The 23,215-nt window shown below is 41.6% G+C and overlaps 2 protein-coding genes and 3 pseudogenes across 2 annotated transcripts; 2 read left to right on the top strand and 3 right to left on the bottom strand.

Annotated features, from left to right (window-relative positions):
- Positions 1–193: 193 nt before the first annotated feature.
- On the top strand, positions 194–13,093 carry LOC112886094 (annotated as a pseudogene).
- LOC112885285 lies at positions 5,540–23,058 on the top strand (annotated as a pseudogene).
- On the bottom strand, positions 8,427–8,999 carry LOC112886096 (annotated as a pseudogene).
- On the bottom strand, positions 14,223–15,015 carry LOC112886095 (putative glycine-rich cell wall structural protein 1). Its single transcript, XM_025951876.1, has one exon. The coding sequence runs from the start codon at positions 14,993–14,995 to the stop codon at positions 14,423–14,425; it is 573 nt and encodes a 190-aa protein (XP_025807661.1). The 5' UTR covers positions 14,996–15,015; the 3' UTR covers positions 14,223–14,422.
- On the bottom strand, positions 20,683–21,417 carry LOC112886097 (glycine-rich cell wall structural protein 2-like). The gene has a single exon (XM_025951877.1). It carries the CDS (start codon positions 21,393–21,395, stop codon positions 20,892–20,894), a length of 504 nt encoding a protein of 167 aa, XP_025807662.1. The 5' UTR covers positions 21,396–21,417; the 3' UTR covers positions 20,683–20,891.
- Positions 23,059–23,215: the final 157 nt, after the last annotated feature.

The raw sequence follows: 23,215 nt of genomic DNA, 5'->3' as shown, positions 1-23,215 counted from the left end.
AGGAAACTTATTGGCGCTGGGGCGCGAATTTTGCCGGGCCGGGCCTGGGCCTCCCGCATAGCTGGCGCGGGGGAGGAGAGTTCGCGGCTCCCTTCTCTCCTCCTCGGTTCCGGCCCAGTGATTGCCGAAGAAGTCGTTTATGCCGACGACCCACCACGCTCGCAGCCGCTCCTGCTCCCCCCGTCCACCCCCGAGCCCAATCCCACCCGCATCGCCCCGCCGGCGCCCGAGATCGCGGGCCGCGTCACCTGCTGCTCGGGCGGCCGCGGCCGCGTCGCGGTGGGGTGCGATGACGGCACCCTGGGGCTCCTCGACCGCGGGTTCCGCCTCTCCTACGGCTTCCAGGCCCACGCCTCCTCCGTCCTCTTCCTCCAGCAGCTCAAGGTACGGGCGCGCAGACTCGATCTGACTGATGCTGCGGGCGGGATTCTTCTCCGCCTCGGAAATTCGTTGGGTTTGTCGATAGTTTTCTTGTTACTGTACTAGCTAGCGTCGTCTGCTACTGGGTCGTGCGTAATTGGGGTGCATTATATTAGAAACAAGAAAAAAGAGAAAAATGACATGTTTCTTCTTACGACTCGGAATCAGCTGCAGCGTATGATGACCAACTGACGTGTGGCTGCCCAGTCTTAGATGGACTCATAAGTTGTGCACAGCAATTGAGTCCTGAAGCAATGCCAGAAAGTTGTATCTGAATTTGGACAAGTATCTTGCTGAATTGATTGATTACGCCAATGTTTATCATCAACGGTTTCATTTGTGTTAGCCTATCAAATTCCCTATTCTCGGGGCAAAAGTACCATTTGCTTCAGTAGCGGTGCCAGTACCATAGATCATTTGCTAATCTGTGTATTTCCTATTACTGCACTGTGAAACATGTATGCACTGTATCATTGTGATAACTACAGCTACATCATATACTTAATCAACAACTTATCTGTCTGTGTGATCAGCAAAGGAATGTTCTTGTCACAGTTGGAGATGATGATCAATCATCTTTGCAGTCATCGGCAATATGCCTCAAGGTTTTCGACCTTGACAAAGTACAAGAAGAGGGATCAAGTACAACAACTCCTTTCTGTGTTCAAATTTTGCGGGTCTTCACCGATCACTTTCCTCAAGCAAAGGTAAATTCTCCTAATTCATTTTGAACCCAATGTAATGCATTTCCTATGTTCTTTTATTACGAAGATTTGCATATATTATATGAATGTTAACATGCGATTCTAGTTTAATTGGCTTATTTTACTGACTTTTTGCAGATTACATCATTTATGGTTCTAGAAGAAGCACCACCTATATTGTTGATTGCTATTGGACTAGACAATGGTTTCATTTATTGCATCAAAGGTGACATTGCACGTGAGTGTATTACACGCTTCAAGTTGCAGGTTGAGGCTGCTTCAAATGGCAGCACTAGTTTGCCTATCACTGGTCTTGGTTTCCGAGTTGAGGGGCAAGCACATCAGCTCTTTGCTGTAACTCCTATTTCTGTATCCTTGTTCAGCTTGCATGTTCAACCACCAAGGAGGCAAACACTTGATCAGATTGGTTGCCAGACCAATGCTGTGGCAATGAGTGACAGAATGGTAAGGATGGATTACAAATGTTCCTCTGCTAATTTTCTGATCATATAGCTTATGGATTCTGTTTGTAAATTTTTGGGTAATTCAATATGCTTTAGGACCTGCTACTTGTTTGGTTAGTTGCACGGCTTACAAATAATTTAGGCAAGCTAGGGTGCAGTTCATGACCCGAAGAAGTTTTACTAGCTGAAAGTTCATGGTTAATTTGTCACCTAATTGTAAGCCTCAAATTTGCTGCAACCTGCCAACTAAAATGCTGTTGCAGCAACTGATACTCTTGGCAGGTAATGTGTGTCAATTGTCCAAATAGTCTCTCAGTATATTGAAAAGGGACTCACAATCTACCAAATCATTATCCAATTTGCTACAGATGTTGATCGTATGGTTTTGACGTTTTGTCCACAAGACAATGTATATGATATTAGGAAACTTTAGGCTAGTTTAATAGTTTGGCCAATTGGTTACTTTCTTGCGCACACACTTCTTTATCTATCATGCCTGTGTTGTTCTAATACATTTGTTATCAGAGATTTATATTTCTAGCTGCAAACTTTATTTATTCCATATTCACTCAACAGGATCTAATTATTGGTAGACCTGAAGCTGTCTATTTCTATGAAGTCAATGGTAGGGGTCCTTGCTGGGCATTTGATGGTGAGAAAAAGTTCGTAGGTTGGTTTCGAGGCTATTTACTTTGCATTATTGAAGATCAGAGGACTCAGAAGGGTACCCTTAATGTTTACGACCTTAAGAATCGGCTGATTGCACATAGCATGCCTGTGGGGGATGTTTCACATTTGGTCTGTGAGTGGGGTTATACTATTCTTATTATAGCTGACAAAAAGATTCTGTGCATTGGAGAGAAAGACATGGAAAGTAAGCTTGACATGTTGTTCAAGAAAAATCTTTATACAGTTGCTATCAATCTTGTACAAAGTCAGCAGGCTGATCCTGCTTCGACTGCTGAGGTGCTGCGGAAGTATGGTGACCATCTGTATGGGAAACAGGATTATGATGAGGCTATGTCCCAGTATATCCACACTATTGGTCATCTTGAACCATCATATGTTATACAGAAGTTCCTTGATGCAAAGCACATCTACAACCTGACAAATTATTTAGAGAAGTTACATGATAGAGGGTTAGCATCCAAAGACCACATGACCCTTCTGTTGAACTGCTATACCAAATTGAAAGATGTGGAGAAACTTAACAATTTCATCAAAGATGAAGAGGGGATAGGTGAAATCAAGTTCGATGTGGAAACTGCTATAAGAGTATGCCGTGCTGCTGGATATCATGAACATGCCATGTTTGTGGCAAAAAAGGCTGGGAGGTACTTGAAAATTTTACTTAAGGATCTGGGTAGATATGATGAGGCACTGCAATATGTATCTGGCCTTGAGGCAAATCAAGCAGGTCTTACTGTAAAAGAATATGGGAAAATTCTTGTGGAACGTAGACCTTCCGAAACAGTTGAAATACTGTTAAGGCTCTGTACTGATGTTGGAGATCCTACAACAAGAGGTTCAAACAACATGCACTTGCTTATGATACCATCGCCAATGGATTTTGTGAATATATTTGTGCACAGCCCACAATATCTTATGGAATTTCTGGAAAATTATATCAAAGCAGTCAAGGACTCACCTGCACAAACAGAAATTCATAACACCCTTCTGGAGCTCTATATTTCAAATGCTTTGAGCTTCTCATCTGTGTCACAAGAAAATGGCTTTGAGAATCACAATATAAAAGAAATAAACGCTAAGGAAACTGCAAATGGCTATAAGTCTGGAACAAGAGAGAAAGCAATTCTTGGAAAACAAGATACTAAAATAGCAAAGAGTATTGCTGATAGGAGAAGAAAAGGGCTTGCATTACTCAAGTCTGCTTGGACATCTGAGATGCAAGAACCTTTGTATGATGTTGATCTTGCTCTTATTCTTTGTAATACACATGCATTCAAAGATGGATTGCTCTGTTTATATGAGAAACTAAAACTTTGCAAAGAAGTTATTAGTTGTTACAAGCAAGCTCACGATCATCAAGGTTTAATTGCATGCTGCAAGAAGCTAGGGGACTCATCTCAAGGAGGGGATCCATCTCTGTGCGGTGATTTGTTGAAGTATTTTGGGGAGCTAGGGGAAGATTGCTCTAAAGAAGTTAAAGAGGTCTTGACCTACATTGAAAAGGACGATGTTGTGCCTCCCATTGTTGTGCTATAGACACTGTCAAAAAACCCATGCTTGACACTCTCAGTTGTCAGGGATTACATTGCTCGCAAACTTGAGCAAGAATCAAAGCTAATTGAAGATGATAGAAAATCCATTGACAAGTATAAGGTTAGTAATTTATTTGTGAAGTTATTGTGACATTTATTTCCCATTGCCATTCTTAGTACTTTTAAAATCTCTAGGGGAAGGCATTAATATTTCTTGGTTCTTTGATAAATCGAAGATAGAAAAAATAATGGTTTTAGATACAATGCAATGCAGGATCAGTTTAAAATAAGTACGTGGCAAATTGGTGTTTGGCTGTTGGCATTAACACATTACATGAGGGTGTTATTTGAGATGATGTTACCTCAAATGTAGTTCTAGTAATTGGTTTTATTTTCCCCTTGTACCCTGCAATCATGATACAGCAGTAGCTGGAGGTAGCAGTAGCACAACATTCAGCAGCTACTCTCAGTTTACCACCAAGTCCCTTTACATGTGAGGAACCTATGTATTGGACCATATTCTCTCAGTTCACTGAATTTTTAAAATCCTCTTATGTGTACCATGCACCATGGTAATATTACTTGAGTTCTAGTTTTCTTTTTACTTTTTATTTAATCATACATCATAATACGTTGAACTGTTCATACTTAGATTAGACATAGTCATTTTTTTCTAATATACTAAAATATGATTCTGAACTATAATGATTCTCATGTCAAACACACAGAGGTTAATGTAGAAAATTATGGTAGAATAGCTTGGTTGGTAGAGCCTCCAGTTGTGGGCACGAACCTTGGTGCTCGCAGTTGTGTGAGTTCCTCCCTAAATGGTTCGGTACTCCCCTTTCTTGAGACAAAGGGGGAGGTCTTCTCCCCATGGTCAAATGGAACCTGGGTGCTTGCAATTGTGTGAATACCTTCCTAAATGGTTCAGTACTCCCCTTTCTTGAGACATGAGAACCTCCCTAAATGGTTCGGTACTCCCCTTTCTTGAGACAAAGGGGGGTGTCTTCTTCCATCGTCAAGTTTCCTTCTTTTAATTTTGGGAGTCTGACAATGAAATCAGAATCACTGATTAAAAATCATTTCCATTGTAGCAATGAAATTCTTGAAATTGATGATGACCCACACCTGACTTTCACTTGACGTTGTATCGATAATGCAAATTGAGTGTGCCTAAAGATTAACAGTCCTATAACAAGCACATGCACAAGTGAATCTTTTTTGTATTTCTTGTGTATGAAAGAGGGATCACCATAATCTTTTTCAGATGTAGCATGATTTGTGAGCGGATATTTGAAACTTGGTAGCAAGAATAATCTACAACGATTGAAATCGAACATTCTGTGAATCAATATTTTTTTTTACAGGAGGAGACAGAGTTGATGAAAAGGGAGATTGAAGGTCTCAAGACAAACGCGAAGGTTTTCCAACTCAGCAAGTGTACAGCTTGTACTTTCACTCTTGATCTTCCAGCTGTCCATTTCATGTGCATGCATTCTTTCCACCTCCGCTGCCTTGGGGACAATGAAAAAGAATGCCCAGAATGTGCACCTGAATATAGATCTGTTATGGAGGCAAAGCAGAAGCTAGAACAAAACACCAGAGACCATGACCTATTTTTCAGGCAGTTGAGGGGTTCGAAGGACGGGTTTTCTGTTGTGGCGGACTATTTTAGCAAGGGCATAGTGAGCAAGACAACCGTACCGCCTGAGAACGGCCGATAGGAAGGACCACTCGTACTGCTTTGCCTTGTACAGCATTTATATGGTGTTATTTCCCTTTCTTCGGCGATTGGTCATATGTGAGGGTGCTCCTGCATCCATCAATTATAGCAGGTTGAGGTACAGATAGCAAGTTCCACTCATGTACCTGTCATCCTATCTGGCCTATTTCATCCATGCTTTGAGTTTTTGTTGACATGGCATTGTAAATACTCATTTCCGGCGACCCCTTTTTGCGGGCTAATGTTGCTTAGACCGTGCTGCACCTTTCAGCATTGAGTTTTGATGTTTGGTTTATGCCCTCATTGTTAACAACAGAAGTATCACACGGATCATGTTTTTGTATGTTTCAGCAAATATCTTGTCTATTTGTTCCTTTTGCAACCTGATGTATCCATGTCAGAGTTACTCATGGGTACTCCCTTGCAATAAGCATTTTGTGTGATTAAATCTGTACAAAATTTCTGGAATAGGTTTGTTTGCTATGGTACCTTACATTCAGGCTCACCTCTTGATTAAATCTCATTGTTTACATAAGGAAAAAGATTGTGTATGGATGGTGGAAGTTCACATTTTGTATGTGCAAATAGTTCGCACACAAATGAAATCCAACGAATTGGTTCCTTTGATGTATTTGCATATGTTGCTATTTGCTCCACGAATATTATTCTTGTGGATTGAGTTTCTCTGAGACTAATGCTGTACAATTATTTGGATCCTGTTGGTATAGTTCATCTCCTAATGCTCCATTTTTAACTCTATCTGCAGCTCAAGGCCCTGCTGATGATGTTGCAGAATACTGCCAACAACAGTCTGAAATGCTGGAAGGTTTTAATGAAATGGATACACTGACAGACCGTGGTTTCCTTCCTGGAATGTCTAAGTTTTGTTGTGTACTCTTCCTCTGATCGTGACATGGAAAAAGGAAAGAGAAAACACTTCCTTGCGGATAAAATGTGCAGCATTTTTTTTTCTTTCCAGATGAAGCAATTCCTTTTTCACCTATAGATTATCCTACTTCCTACTTGCAAGAAGAGCTTGAGAGGGTTGCCCAAAAGGAGACATGGGCCATCCAATTATCTAACATTGCAAACATGATTCTTTTTTGGCAAAAGTTTATGCCTCAGTAAGGAGTGGCTCCCTAGCTATTATTGCTTCCACCTTGGATTCTCTACTCGACTTGTTATCTGGGTTTATATTGTGGTTTACCGCCTTTTCCATGGAAACACCAAACCCATACAGATACCCAATTGGTAAAAGGCGCCTGCAACCTCTGGTGAGTTCCACATCAAGTAGGATATGCTTCTTATCTACTTTTATTTCTTGCATTTGATTCTGTTTGGATAGAATAATCGAAGTATTTTCATTGTACGTTGCTTTCTTCAATAGTCCCTGTGTATTATTGTTAGAAATGATGTGTCTCACATATATTAATTCAGCAAAGTGAATTAGCACATAATGTAAAAGGAAAAAAAAGGGAAAAAGCACTTACAACTGACTAACAAATGGATAGAAGAAATGGCCCTCTATTCCCTGTTCAGGTCTTTAACATTCATTCTTGGGAGACTGGATGTTAGGGCACAATTATGCTCATCTATGATGTTATTTATGCGAACTAGAATTTCAATTGGTCCTATTACAGTATTACTTGCGAAGTTTGCAAGTTATGCCAAGATTGACACCTCTAGCAAAATTTTAGCAAAACACCACATAGAACAATCTTGGACAGCACTGGAATTTCAGCAAGTACGCTCATCTGGCAGTTTGAGGCTTTGATCCTTATAACCAAAATCACAGTTTCAACATGTTTCATGAAACTTTTTACCTTTTACCTTTTTTGTCCATCAGTTTTTTTATAAAATGTTTTTTAAATTGTCCATAGTTGCCTATTTATCTTTTTGACAACTTTACCACAATATATGATTCAGGGAATACTAGTTTTCGCTTCTATCATGGCTACGCTTGGCCTTCACGTTATCATAGAATCTACACGCTCACTGGTACCTGATGTAAGTCCACTTCTCGTGCTTATTCTATCGTGCACTTCTTCTTGACCCAGACTCGTCCTCCCTGCCTATCTGGCACAATTAACATAGCGAATGAATCAAGCAATTAGTTTCTGTATGAACAGTGGTTTTGTAATAGCAATTTTTACTTCTGAATCTTTTCTGTAACTGGTACTGCCGATATTGAATATTTTTGCTTTCCAGAGAGATGAGTTCCACTTGAGAAATGAACAGGAAAAGTGGGTTGTTGATATTATGCTCTCAGTGACACTGGTGAAGCTTCTCCTGGTTATATATTGCCGAGCATTCACCAATGAAATAGTGAAGGCCTATGCACAGGATCACTTTTTTGATGTCATCACCAACGTTATTGGGCTTGTGGCTGCACTTCTTGCTAATTATGTTCAAGGCTGGATTGACCCTGTTGGAGCTATCGTTGTAAGCAAAACTAATCCAATCTCTATTTACTTCTGTATTATGATAGAAACTACTCTAGTAATTCATTGATATATATATATATATATATATATTTTAATAACCAAGTTGCTTAGAAACATTAATATGTTTAGTTAGTAACAAAGATAGAACACAACCATGTGTGTGCATGGTGTAGGCATCTAAACTACATAACTCCGAAGACAACACAGTTCCTTATGAAATTTCTTCAGTCAGTGACAAACTGACAAAGAAGTATATATTTCATAACTTACATGGTTACAACATCTTTTCATAAGATGCACCTTAAACTAGACTGCTACTGTTACTAGAACAGTTGGGCCCTTTATTATTACTTTAATTCTAACAAAAACACACAAAACAAAAAGTTCCACAACTTCAAACAAGAAAGGACAACGGGCTCCAACTTTAGATTTGCTTGATACAAAAATCAGGGGTTGGCGTTGCCGTAACCAGACCCAGCACCTTCACCGCCACCTCCCCCACCGTTTTGACTGCTCCCAGTGCCACCACCATTGCCATTAGCATTTGCACCTGCATAACTAGGTCCGTACCCGTACCAATACCGGTTAGAGTAGCTAGAGCCAGATCCAGTGCCACTACCAGACCCCTGTGCACTAGATCCCCAGTAACCTCCAGCTTGTCCTCCTCCTCCTCCACCACCAGTACCACCAGCATTGGAAGATTCTCCATAACCAGAATACGGTCCTTGATTATATGCACCAGACCCTGAACCGGACCCAGACCCTCCACCATAACCAGACCCACCATATTGGCTAGTTCCACCCCCTCCAGCAGTTGCGTGGACACCACTTGAACTGCTCTCACCTGCGCCGCTGCCGGACCCAGACCCTGATCATGCACCATTCACATATCCACCACCCCCTCCCCCTCCTGTTCCCGTCCCATCAGCACTAGAGTATCTGGCCACCCTCACAGCATTGGCTATTCCCATGCTCATGAGGACAATGAACCCCAGTGATATTAGCTTTGTGCCTGCCATTGTGAGCTACTACTAGGGAGTATTTGAGTTGAGATGAGTTCCCAGTGAAGGCTGCAGGGGTATTTATAGTGCTTGAGGCCATGCAGTGGTTCTTTATTTCAATAGCATGCACTGTAAAAATACTGGTGTTCCGGTGTGAGACCAAGTGGAGGCTTTTAAAAGCCACTGGAGTTAATGGAGCTTCTTGACTCGACCATCAATTTCATGCAAGAAGCCAAGTGTCGAAAATTTATGATTGTCTTCTCACTAGTACTCGCTAAGCTTTCCTCTCTAGATGATCTCCTAAGTGCTAGCTTCTTAAAGTCATCTTCATAGAATATCGATGGCACACAGTTTCAGCATTTGATATGGTCACTGGTGTTTGGAAGGCCCATCCGAACTAAGACTAGCTGCTTGCTCGATTCTAAGTAGTTCAGTTTATTTGTACTTTCTTCTCAATAGTGAAGTTATTTATTGAGTTTTTACAGTTTTTCATGCCTGATACTAAATGAGCGAAAGATTTTAGGACCAGACTGCCTGGAATTTACTTAGATGTCACGTCTCTTCTTGATGTGTGCATTTATAGGGTTCTTGGAGACTTGGACAAGGACCATACAGATCTGTCAAGTATACTAGAAACTTCCAAACTCTAAGATATATTTCATTTCACCTGACCTGAGAACAAAAGCAAGCGTGTCACTTTCACAAGGATTTTGCCCTCTTTGGAACATGAATTTTTTTTCTTGGCTTTCTCTTAGAATAAATTGTTTAGTTGAAAAATCTGCAAAATTCATGCATGCTACAATACGCTTAAATATTGCATGCATGACATTGTATTGCTTACGTGCATTTGACCATTCTCTCCAGGCTCCAGCACTGTGAAACATGAACAGCTGCTGACACAACGATCAAAAGATAACGAGATCGCCCATAGTATTTGAACCCAGGCTTTATCTTTTCTTATCAGGTACTAGCATTATAACTTATCTCTTATGCTCGAAGAAAAAGGAGCTCTCCCAGGATATCACGTTACTGTTCACCGCTACGATCTGTCTTACGTGGACGATAAAAGCACACGTGTCGAGGCATGCCCATTCGCGTGCTATCTACGTGGTAGCCCTAACGCAGTGGAAAATGAAGACATGCCACATGCCTGCGTCTGCGTGGGGTTCGTCCTTGCCTCCAAAAGAAATCGCCCACAGGCCACACCAGCGCTTTCCACGCCATCACGTCTCCCTCGGTCCTCTTTCTCCCTCCTCGGTTCTACTGCTCCATTCGCCACCGCCTCCCACCTCGCCTCCTCCGTCACCTTTCCCCATCCGAACTGCTCTTCTCCGGAATCTATGCAGCCCCTCCACCGGAATCTACGCAGCCCCTCCACTGCCCCTTCTCCAGCGGACAGGGATAGGGTCCTCCTAGCCCTGGCGCTGGTATGCTGCTTCCTCCTTCCGAGCCTCCTGCCGAGGAGGTGGACAGAGGAGTGATCTGGGATGCCGTCCGTGGGGGTTTATCCGCCCCGGCAGCGGCGACCTCATCAACTTCCAGCCTGTCCGTGGCCACCGCAACCGAGGCATCTACCGCGCCTAACCTCGAGTGCATCAATGCCTGTTCCCCAATGTCCTCTCCAACAGCTCTGGCACTCTAGGGACTGAAGCTGTTGTATCCTCTGCTCACCTCCAATGGATTCGGCAACGCCAAACATAACTTCAGGTACCTCTCTTTTCATCCCTCTCTCTAATGGAATAATAGTGCAGGAGCCAGTTGAAATGGAGATCGCATGATTGCCCTTCCTTTGCTCTCCCCCACCCATGTCCAAATTTCCCATCAGAATAAATTAGGCGTAGTTAGGTTAATCTCATTGCTACCTCATATCAAGAGGAATTCTGAAAATGATGTCTGTGTGTTCATGATGTGGTTAGTGGTTACCAAATTATGCCCAAATTTAAGCTCTGTAGTTGTTTTTCTTTTACATTGGCTGACATCCTGCAGAAAATAGGAGCAATTGTTTTGTTGCAGATATGAGAAATTAATTTGCTGTGAACTGTTTGCCTCACCGGATGATACATGTCTTCTTACTTCTACATTTCTTATTCTTTGATTTCAATCTCTTCTCCAGGAAGTGAAGCTGAAGACCCATGGTTTGTATGTTTCTATATTTCAAATGGATTGCTGGCCTCTGCTTCTTGCTTTATTATATATAGACCCTGCCATCCTGAAGCCACATGGTCAACCAGGCAATGCAACATGACTGGGTTCTATATGTCAGTCAGATGCAAACTTCGTTAGGGCACTGACATACAAGATGCTAAGTGGTGATGCATTTTTTTTTTGGTAAATGAGTAGACTATTTCCATAAAAACAATCCGAGGTGTTTTTTCTAAATCCTGGTTAATGATGGTTAAATTAGCCTTCATTATGCGTTGCAATTTAATTCTGATTTATTCATAATCCATACCATTGTTTGGTGTCTGTGTTATGCATGTATATGTCATCTTTATACGTCCAAATATACTACTTATAGCTATTTTCCCATTGTTCTTTGATGCTAAAAATCACTTTACCTTCATGATTATATATTTATATGCAGAGATGCTGTTGATTAATCAGATTTTTTTTTGTCATTTGATTGGAAAGGTATCTTGCACATTAACAAGACATACATGATGAGGGATAGAGATACAGTGCAAGGTCATGCTGGTTATATAGATGAATGCGGCATCTCCTTCCAAGCATGATGTGAGGGCATCCGGGCAATAGCAATTCTTAGAGTTCAATGTAGGCACTTCTGCCATTTAGTCATATTAGGACAAAACGGATTGCAAGACCATAATAAAGACATATAAATTGATAAATGGTCTCTTGGTTTTGTCTAACAACAAATTTTATGCATGTGCCTTTTCATATATGAATCTTTGTCATTTGGAAACAATACCATAGATCCTATCCACCTGAGAACGTGCACTGAATTATTGCCTACTTCATTTGTTTCTTTCCTCTTTGGCTGCGAATAAAAGGCCTCTGTTTTATGGCCACAGCAGCAGGGGCCTCATTTCCAGGTAAAGTGAGAAGGTTCCAAGAACCAGTCTACTACAAATTGTGGTCAGGAGGTAACTGACTGATGGTGTTGCCTTTGCCCTGGTTTGGAGGGATGGGATCATTACTTTTGCCGTATGCCTGTCATTATTAGAAAGTTGACGGTTCCACGCTGTCTAATCCTTGGCTACCTAAAGCTGCATACTCAATTCTGTTCTTTCTTTTACCAGAACATATATGTTGTTGTGTCTTCTATTTCGTCAATATTTCAGGTTGGTAATGTTGCTAAGATGTTAGTCGAGTCATGAACTAGGAAGGTGTACAACCTGTCCTGCTTCCCAGTTCTGACAATCAGGAATAGAAATTAGTTTAACTTCTTTACTATATTGTGATTCGTGTGCCAACATTGTCTGATACTGATATCAATAAGGTTGCAGAAGAAATCTGATTTTCTAAACCCTCCTATTCTGCAATGCCTTTTTCTTTAGTTTGCCTATCATGGGTCATCAATGTAATTGACTGATATTTTGCGGTACTTCCAAGTTTTTTGTTTTCAGTTATATGTGCTACAATGCTTCATTTGAACTGATTTATTTGTACTACATGCACCAGCTGAACTTTTGCCTTTTCGTTTTCCATATTTACAGGTCTCCGTCGATGGTTTTGTTTCCGATTCGGCTGAAAACTATGGCATAAAGTGGCATGTCCGGCACCACACTGTAGAGGTGAATTATTTTAGTTTAGAGAGGCTGTAGTCCGGTTCATTTCTTGGGGCGTCCTATAATAGCATCCATGTTTCCACTGCACATATCAGTATATCACATATGCCTATTGGTCTGGATTTCAGCGGGGTGATAGATGAGGAATCCACATGTAAGGCTGAACTTGGATGGCTGCCAATTTGGAGTAAGCTCTGTCTGAACATCCACGTTGAAACGCACATATAGACGGGTGTAGCCTCTGGAGCTTCTATATGTATTTTTCCTCCGTGGAAGAAGAGTTCGTGCGTATATAACTATCAAACTATGTGTTGACTGTTCTATAGTCTTTATGTGGCAACAATCAGCCCACTTCAATCTTCACGCCACGCAGACTAACCAAGTCAGCCGATTCCAGTTCATGACTTCAGGTACATTTGATCACTAGGTGCACGTGGTGGTCATGATAAGGGAGACAGCTCACAAGGTTAATTAATTAGTCTCCACTTTCAGATCCGAAGTGGACAAAATCCAGGCAGATCGTCTGGTTCACTTTAGCAGCAAAATTTAACAGAGTATTACGTCTTCCAGTCTGCTCTTAGCCGTCAGATAATATTTAAAAGCAAATGCTTACACCATCATCGTTGGTTGCTAACGTAAGGGTACTAATGTAACAACACTTTAGTACTACCTCCCTCATGAAATAGATGTCGTGGAATGCTGGGATCAACCGGCTAATTTTTTCCATACATACCCTGTTGGTTGCTTTAGTACTTCACAGCTGCACTGAACGAGTTGATTGCATTAGTCTAAACCAATTACTGCAACACACAGTAATGACAACTTAACCTCAAACATTGGGCTGGTCAATGTGAGACCCATGGGCTATAATGGGCTCATCAGTGTGAGGGTTAGGGAGCGAGAGAGGATTGAAGGCGAGATCGCTGGCTGGGGGCCTCTGCCCATGACCAAGCAAGAAGGCTTTTTCCTTCTTAATTCCTGCTTGATTCCCAATAGATGATTTGGTGGCGCATATATATATAGCTTCCAAGAGCAACTCCAGTAGATTCTGACCTCTATCTCAAAATTTAGAGGGCTAAACCAAAAATATGCAGTCCAGCAAAGCTTCTACTCGACCCTCTATTTTGGGAGGTCTCTAAATTTCCTCCTCCACCCTCCATTCTAGGGGGGTATTATAAATTAGAATTGAGGGCTATTGCTGAAGTTAAAATAAATTTAGAAACTTCTAAAAGTTTGAGGCAGCCCCATCTACCATTTGGAAGGTATATTTTAGGGGCTATTGCTGGAGCCTACGGCTAACAATCTTATCCAACTAACAGCCTGGCTAACAAATCTAACCTATAGGAGATATGCTAACAAACTACATGACGAATGCATCTGTTCGCCGCCTCCTGCTACCATGGATTCCTTGGCTCGTACGGCAAGCCAGACGGCCGCTATGACAAAAGTGGTGTGGCGCAAATACAGTAAAAGTGCTGTGGCGCAAATACAGTGACCAAATGGCAAGAGTAGAAGTTCATTGAATCTGACATGTTTACAACATCTTCTCGTAAACTGGGCTGCTACATTTACTTAGAACAGTTGGGCCCTTTATTAATTTGATTCTGATAAGACAAGTACAAATAAACAAAAATAACCCCAGTGCCACAACTAGGCGATGGGCTCCAACTTTATATTGTCTTGATACAAAAATCAGGGGTTGGCGTTGCCGTACCCAGACCCAGCACCTTCACCACCACCTCTCCCACCGTTTTGACTATTCCCGGTGCCACCACCATTGCCATTAGCATTTGCACCTGCATAACTAGGTCCGTACCAATACCTGTTAGAATAGCTAGAGCCAGATCCAGTGCCACTACCAGAACCCTGTGCACTGGATCCCCAATAACCTCCAGCTTGTCCCCCTCCTCCACCACTACCAGTACCACCGGCACTGGAAGATTCTCCATAATACGGTCCTTGATTATATGTACTGGATCCTGAACCTGATCCGGACCCTCCACCGTAAGCAGACCCACCGTATTGGCTACTTCCACCCCCTCTACCACCGCCTCCAGCAGTTGCGTGGACACCATTTGAACTGCTCTCACCTAAACCAGTGCCGGACCCTAACCCTGATCCTGCACCATTCACATATCCGCCACCCCCTCCTCCTCCCGAGCCTGTTCCATCAGAACTAGAGTATCTAGCTACCCTCACAGCATTGGCTAACCCCATGCTCATGAGAACAATGAAACCCAGTGATATTAGCTTAGTGCCTGCCATGGTGAGCCACTACTAGTGAGTATGTGCCGTGATGAGTTCCGAGTGAAGGCTGTATGAGTATTTATAGTGCTGGAGGCCATGCAGTGGTTCTTTATCTAAATAGCATGCACGTTAACGGTAGTGGTATCCCCATAGGATATCAAGTGGAGGCTTTTAAAGGCCACTGTCATTAGTGGAGCTTCTTGACTTGACCATTAACCACATGCTAGTCGCGACCGAAGTGGCAACTTGTCTTCATGCTGGTAGTACTTGTTATGCTCTCCTGTCTAGACACTCTGCTAAGTCTTAGTAGCTTCTTAAAAATCATCTCCATAGATTATCGTTGGCACAAAGTTTTTAGCCTTTGAGATCATTGGTGTCTAGAAGGCCCATTGAAACTAAACCTAATTGTTTGCTCCGTCCTAAGTAGGCAGTTTATATGTATTGTTACTGTTTTTCATACTTGTCACTGCTACTACATATGTGAAAAGTTTTGGTAACTGAACTGCTTTTGTCCAACAGTTGAGAGCTTGGGTCCGGATCCATAACCTGTTTCTTGAAATTTACTTAAAATGTCGTCTCTTCTTGATGTGTGCATACTGAACTTTTTCTCGAATGGATGGAAAAAGCTTTGCCGCAAGTTTTATTAGAAGAAAACAAAAATAAGTTCAGTATCGACAAGTACGATACTGAACTCACAAGGATAGTACTAGTAGCTTCCAATCTTTAACAAATCTCTTATTTCATTCGACCTGACAACAGAGTGTCTTACTTTGAAGGACAATGTGCCCTCTTTGGAACATTAAACTTGTTCTTGATTTCTACAGTAGATAAATCGTTTTGGGTGAAATACCTGCAAAATTCATATTTGCTGCAATAGACTCAGAAACTAATGCTCATGACTTTTGCATTGCTTACATATATATTTGGCCATACTCTCATGCACTGTGAAACGTGAACAATTGGGTGACACGACAATCCAAAGATAATGAGATCACCCGCAGTAATTAAACCCAGAGCTTATTTTATTAGTATTATACTAACAGCTAGTAAACGGCGACCCGTATTAACTCCTAAGTCTTAACTGCATGTTTGAAGATCAACACAGGCATCCGCTGATCACCCAAACAATTCTATTCCACTTTCAGTGGTTGACGTTGCAAGGCGACCTCGATGTTTTCATAAGATCTTGACAAAGTCAGATGTGGACTTAATAAGCTACACGCATGTGGTGATCATGATAAGGTTGGCAGCTTACAAGGTTTATTAATTAGTACAGTGCAAGCTGTTAGTAGCAAAAGAGATTTTGAACCCTAAGTATCCACTTGCAGAATAAGTTGGATCAAAGTGGACACAAGGCAGGCAGATCGTCTGGTTCACCATAGCAACAGCATTTAACAGAATTATGTCTTGCAATCCCCTCTTAGCAGTCAGATAGTATTGTAAAAGGAAATACGTACTTATACCACCATCATCGCTAACGTAACAAAACTTTAGTACTACCTCCCTTCCAAAATAGATATCATCTTGGAATGCTGGGATCCTGCTTCCAATTTTTTTCGTACATGCATGTCGGTTGCTTAATTACTGTGAAATGGCACTGGGCGAGTTGATGTTATTGGTCTAAATGAATTGCAACACACAGTATTGAGCATTGACAACCTAAAATAAAACACTGGGGCTGATTAATATGAGGTCCATGGGCTAATGGCCCATAGTTGGTCTGTTTTGCATCCTAAAATAAAACATCGGGGCTGATTAATGTGAGGTCCATGGGCTAATATGGCCCATAGTTGGTGTGCTTTGATGCAAATGGCATAGCACAAAACCATATATATTGATTCTAGGATCAATTTAATCGTAGGTTCTCTATTCTGGTTTTTACAAACAGGGGCTACCTGCATCGATAACAACTGTAACAAATAAAAGACGACATGGTTCAATTGGAAGTAACGAAAACTCTCCTTGGAAGAAAGGATTTACTGATGTCATTCTACTTCAGGGTCATAGAGTAAAGGCACCCGCAATGAGTATTTTCTTAGCAATTAATGGCTCAATCCGCTTGGTTAATTTTCCTCTCCTTGTCTTACAGCTTGTTTTATATGTGGCTTCAAGCCCCTACAGTTCCCTTTTTTCTTTCCTATACTAATATATTTCTACCACAGCATGGTTTTCCTACTGTTGTTCTTGCTCAAAAAAAAGAGAAAAAAATACATCCTTTGCTCTTTTGCAGCTCGCAAACTACACTATCAGGACGTGGTCATCGACGGAGCCCCACTCCCTGGTCGATTTCTCCGGAAGCTCACCTATAAAACGGTGAGGCAAATCGACCCAGTACCGGCTTACACATTGGGTTCCCACTGCTTCGTTGAGGTGGACATCATCCTTCCCCTGCGCCACGCCCCTGCGAGAGGCCCATGAGGCCATGGCATCGGCGAGGCTCCGCAGGAGGAGCGCCTGCCTGAAATCGAGCGGGCCTTCAGAAACCTGACCACGGCAAGTTTACCCACCAGCCCAAGCAGCTGAAATCCATTGCGGTTTGCAGAACTTCAGACTTCAGAGCGATCTGATGCTAACGGGATCAGCACAGCTTGAGAATCCTGGGAGTTACCTGTTTTTGGCGCCGAGGCAGATTGCACGTGAGTCCGTGCATATTTTTTTTGACTGCCTGCTAATCTTTAGCAATAAGTTACTACTGGTGGATAGTCTACTACAGAGTTGTTAGGCGTTGATCCTGAAGTTATTTTTAGTATATCTTTAGCTGCAATTTTAGATTAATGTACGCTTCCTGATCATCCGTGCCTTGTTCTTTCGTCTTTCCAGAGAAGCGACGAAAGAATCCGTGCTCGTGATCTACGAAGCGGAGGGGATGAATTAGATAATTTTAAAAATTTTAATCTACATGGCTCAGACTAGTTAGCACAAAATATAACCTAAAACATATTATCTAAATGTATAATTAAGGTTCAACTAGTATGAAAACTTTATTCCAATTTTTTCAACTTATAGCCAATCCTAACAAGATATTACATTAAGAATATAAAGGCGCACAAGATTGTAAGGCGCACAAGATTGCAAGAAATGTAGAAGTTTAAAGGAAGGGATGAGGGGAAGCAAACTCTCGACATGAAAATTTATCCCGTGATATCGGTAGGCACAAGATTATCCCTAGTCCATGTTGTTGAAGCACCGAGTATTGCTTCCCGGTCACCGAGTCTCTTCCGGAACTCTTCTTGACTCGCCACCAAGGCTCTCGCCTCCATGAAGGGGGTCTCCACATCCTCCGCACAAAGCTGTCGTCGCCGCTCCACACCAAGCCGGAGGGTCGATGACTTGCCGGCGAGCCACCAAAACTCCAAGAGGCTGGCACTGAGATACAACTTGTGCTTCACTATACAAGGCAGCAACTCCTTGCTCGCTCACTCTCTAGAGCTAATTCTAGCACTAACACTCTCAAAGCTTATGCTAAACCTAAAGATGTGATCGATGAGCTTTTTGGTGGCTTGGAGAACTTCTTTAGAGTATGGGTAGCTTCTCACGAACTCCAGCAACCTCGAATTATCCAAGGTGAGGTCTTATATAGACTAGAGGGCAGCTCATAGCCGTTGCTTGCTTTTACCTAGAAAAGCATAAAACGCCGGTTATACCGAACCAGTCGTTACCATCGGTTTAACCGGTCGCACTCAGCCTGCCTACTAGGCGTTGAACTCCAACTGCCATTCTCTGTTGACGTCATTGCACCGACGCAATGCACCGACGTCCGTCGGTTTAACCGGTGCTGAAGACTTTACTTTAAAACCCTTATGGAACCAAAACATGCATACTGAGTAACCATATCACGCTTGCACCGATACCTTCTTTTGCACCGTCGGTTTAACTAGCGCCTGTGTCATTTCTTCACTTTATCGCCATGTCATCTTCTTATTGCACCAACGCCTTCATTCTTATAGCATCGGTTCAACCGGTGCTATTGCAATTTCTTCACTTGACCACCATATCAACTCACCAAAGCACCGACCCGTTATAAGTTTATGCTCTCGGTTTAACCGACACATGTAGTCATGCTAAATCTTGTCCAAATCATCTTGGTGGTCATTTGGACCATCTTGACAGCGAATTGGACCATCTTAGACATCTTAACAGTGAATTATTGGACCATTTTATATATGAATTGGACTCCATCTATGAGACCTAGAAATCCTATATGGTTTCTATAAACTTGAGGTCACAAACTTATTACTCCCATTAACTATTTTATCACACAATTACTAAAATCACACTTATAATCTAATGGAACCATGTTCCTCACAAGCGTACAGGGCACAGCAATCAATCTGGCCATTCTGCTGGATACATGTCGCTCTTGTTCCCATTTGAAATGGGAGATCTGGCCCTAACTCCACTAGGGGATTGACTGACACAAGTTACAGCTAGAGCAACTCAAAGCAAATCAGCCTCGCTGGGAGATTAGCTCTGGAGGCAAGTTACAAAGCTTCAAAAAGTTCTGATAGATATTATTATCAGGACATCCCGTCTCACTTTTTGAGTGCCTCTCAAAAATAATATTGATTACTTTTGCTCTAGGGAGGAGTGGGCTCCGCTTGACAAAAAGAGAAGCAAAAGTAGGCTTTGGATATTACGCTCCGAGTGAGAGTGGTGAAGCTTCTCCTGACCATATATAGACTCGATCTCATTCACCAAAGAAATTATAAAGGGCTATATGTACATACAGCATCACTTTGTTGACGTCAGCACTAACGTTATTGAGCTTATGGCAGCACTTCGTCAACTATTATGTGATGATGAAAGGCTGCTGGAGCATGGATCGACCCAGTTGGTGTGCTGCCGTTATAAGTATAAAAGTAATTCAATCTTTGTTTCTACTTCTGTAATATGACATGAACTAGTCTGATACTCTTCTGTCTGACGTCCTAAAATGTCTGACGTCCTAAAATATAGTTACTTTTAAGTTTATCCTAAAAGCAACTTCAATAGATTACTCATCCCTTATTCCAATACCAAAAAATTGATATTTTGATGATTAGAGGTGCTTTAGCAGATTACCAATCTAATCCCCAATACCTAAAAGTTTTTAGCAATCACCAAAACACACCTTCCTCCACCATAAATGAAGGAGATTTATCTCTCTACCTTATTCTTGGTGATTGAATTTTAGTAACCATTACCAAAAATAAAAAATAGTTATTGGTAATGGAGGGAGTGTATTTTGTCTATGAGGTATGAGTAATCTATTGGAGATGCTCTAGATCTAAGTCAGACTATTTAGGTTTGACCGTTTATATGAAAAATCTATCAAGACCTATGGAAATTCATTATTATTAAAACAATCATGAAACATACTTTCATGATGTACTTATTTGGTGTATAGATGTGAATATTATTTTATAAACTTGGTCAACTTGAGATGGTTTGACTTAGAACAAATCTAAAAGTAAAAATGTGACAGAGGGAGTATTAAATTTTAAAAATTAAACCATTTAGGGAATTAGGGGCTTCAATGTACTCACTCACTTTTCAATTTTAATATATATCGTTTAATTAGGACAAGCTAATTACTTTGAAATAATTAGTTTGTCCTAAAAGTTATATATTTAAAAAACGAATACAACCACTCTATGTGCATGGTGTAGGCATCTAATGAATAACTTTCAAGGCAAAATAACGTTTCCACATGGAATTTCTCCGGATACAGTACCAAATGGCAAATGAGTATCGATGAACTGACATGGTTACAACATCTTTTCATGAGCTGAATGCTACATTTACAAGAACAGTTGGACCCTTTATTAATTTGATTGCAACAAAAGCATCACAAACATACAAAGAAATCGAAATTGCACGACATCAAACAACAAAGGACAATGGAGTCCTAGTTTCGATTGATTTGATGCAGAAATCAGGGGTTTGCATTGCCGTACCCAGACCCACCACCATTACCATTAGCATTGGCACCTGTAGAACTAGGTCCGTACCAATACCGGTTAGAGTAGCTAGAGCCAGATCCAGTGCCACTACCATACCCCTGTGCACTAGATCCCCAGTAACCTCCAGCTTGTCCTCCAGCACCACCAGCGTTCGAAGGTTCTCCATAACCAAAATAGGTTGCTTGATTATATGTACTAGACCCTGAACCTGACCCGGACCCTCCATCGTAACCATTCCCACCATATTGGTTAGTTACACGCCCTCTAACAGTTGTGTGGACACCACTTGAACTGCTCTCACCTAAGCCGGTGCCGGACCCAGACCCTGATCCCGCACCATTCACATATCCGCCACCCCCTCCCTCTCCCGTGCCTGTTCCACCGGCACTAGAGTATCTAGCCACCCTTGCAGCATTGGCTAACCCCATGCTCATGAGGACAATGAAACTCAGTGCTATTAGTTTGGTGCTTGCCATTGTGACTTGTGACCTTCTACTAGTGAGCATGGGTTGTGATGAGTTCCAATGAATGTTGCATAGGTATTTATAGTGCTTCAGGCCATGCACTGGTTCTTTATCTTAGTAGCATGCATGTTAGTTAACGGTACTGGTGTTCCCATAATTGATCAACTGGAGGCTTTTAAAGGCCACGGGAAGGATGCTTCTTGACTTGACCATTAACCACAAGTAGCAAAGTGGTTGCAACTTACAACTCGTCTTCACGCTACTACTTGTTATGCTTCCTGTCTAGATGCTCTGCTAAGTCCTTCAATAAAGTCATCACCGTCGATTATCATTTGCGCAATGTTTTAGCATTTGATATGATCATTGGTGTCTAGAAGTCCCAGTGAAACTAAACTTAACTGTTTGCTTCTATCTAAGTAGGCAGTTTGTTCGTATTCTTTGTCTAAATGGTGAAGTTATCCATATAATTATTACCGTTTTCCATACTAAGTTTTTTTTTTGTGACCAGGCGTTAGTATTATACTGACATCAAAGCTAGCAGTAAACAAGGAACAGTATTTACTCTTAACTGCTGATCACCCGAATTCTATTCCTCTTGCAGTGGTCAACATTGCAGAGATGTCCTTAAGGTTTTCATAAAGAGACTTACCAATTAAGATGGGAACTCGAGAACCATATGCATGTGGTAATCATGATAAGTAGGCAGGTCACATGTTAATTAATTAACGTAGTGAGACTTACCAATTCAGATGGGATCTTGAGAACTATATGCATGTGGCGATCATGATAAGTAGGCAGGTCACAACTTTAATTAATTAGTACAATGCAACCTGTATTAGTTGCAAAATTAATCTTGAACCCATCCACTTGCAGTAGTTGGATCGAAGTGGGCACAAGGCAGGCAGATCGTCTGGTACATCGTAGCAATAACACCCCTTTTATGTTTTCTAGTACCCTTTTATCCTTCAGATACTATCATACTACTATTATTTGAACATAATTAGCTATTCCGAATTTACTATTTCTTGATTGTATTAGATATTAAATCTTTGGTTTAATGTATACCATTAGATCATCATAAAATCTAAGGGTCCATGTTCTCTTTTTTTTCAGATCAACGTGGTAATTTATAGACTCGCTCATCAAATATAGTGGCTTATTTTAACACTCTCTTATTAAAATAATGGATGAAGGTAGAAGATGTAAATAGGCTACATTTACTTGCAATGAGAGTAACTATAACATAAGACAACACATTTCATTTGGAAGCGTCAAAATTGGTTTGATTTTTACGACAAAAGACCCAGCTTCTCTTCTAGGTGGAAGGATTTACCTCTTACATGTTACTTCAGGCTTAGGGCAAAGGAATTCGCTAGGAGTTTTGTTTTCCTTAGCTTTGCTTCATGCCGTTCGCTATTTTTTTGCCTTTGGCACTTCGTTTTCTTTTAGTTCACTAATAAGTCCTTGTACCAGTCCTGTTTCCTTTTTTTTCTTTTTATACCAGCATGTATGCAAGCAAGAGAGGCCCCTGCGAGAGGCCCACGAGATCGGCAGGCCCTGTAGAGAACCTGAAGCTCCTGTGTTCGAACTCTGGCGGGCCTTCGTCCACCTCGACTACGAGCTCACCCATGCACCAGCCCAACTGCCCGAGCATGCCCGGACGCATGACACGTAGCTGGCTGAAATCCAGTGAGGTTTGCAGAACTTCAGAGCTATCAGCACAGGCACAGCAATGTGCCCGGACGCAGGCAGATTGCAAGTGAGTACGTGAGACGTGACAGCAGCACGTCCGTGATTCAGTCGTGCATATATTTTATTTTATTTCATTGCCT

The sequence above is a fragment of the Panicum hallii genome, chromosome 3 (assembly GCF_002211085.1).
Source record: "Panicum hallii strain FIL2 chromosome 3, PHallii_v3.1, whole genome shotgun sequence".
Lineage (NCBI taxonomy): Eukaryota > Viridiplantae > Streptophyta > Magnoliopsida > Poales > Poaceae > Panicum > Panicum hallii.
This window is presented reverse-complemented; position numbering and strand designations above follow the sequence as displayed.

Excerpts from the sequence above, each read along its gene's own strand:
- LOC112886095 (XM_025951876.1), bottom strand. The coding sequence starts at position 14,995 with ATGGCAGGCACTAAGCTAATATCACTGGGTTTCATTGTTCTCATGAGC.
- LOC112886097 (XM_025951877.1), bottom strand. The coding sequence starts at position 21,395 with ATGGCAAGCACCAAACTAATAGCACTGAGTTTCATTGTCCTCATGAGC.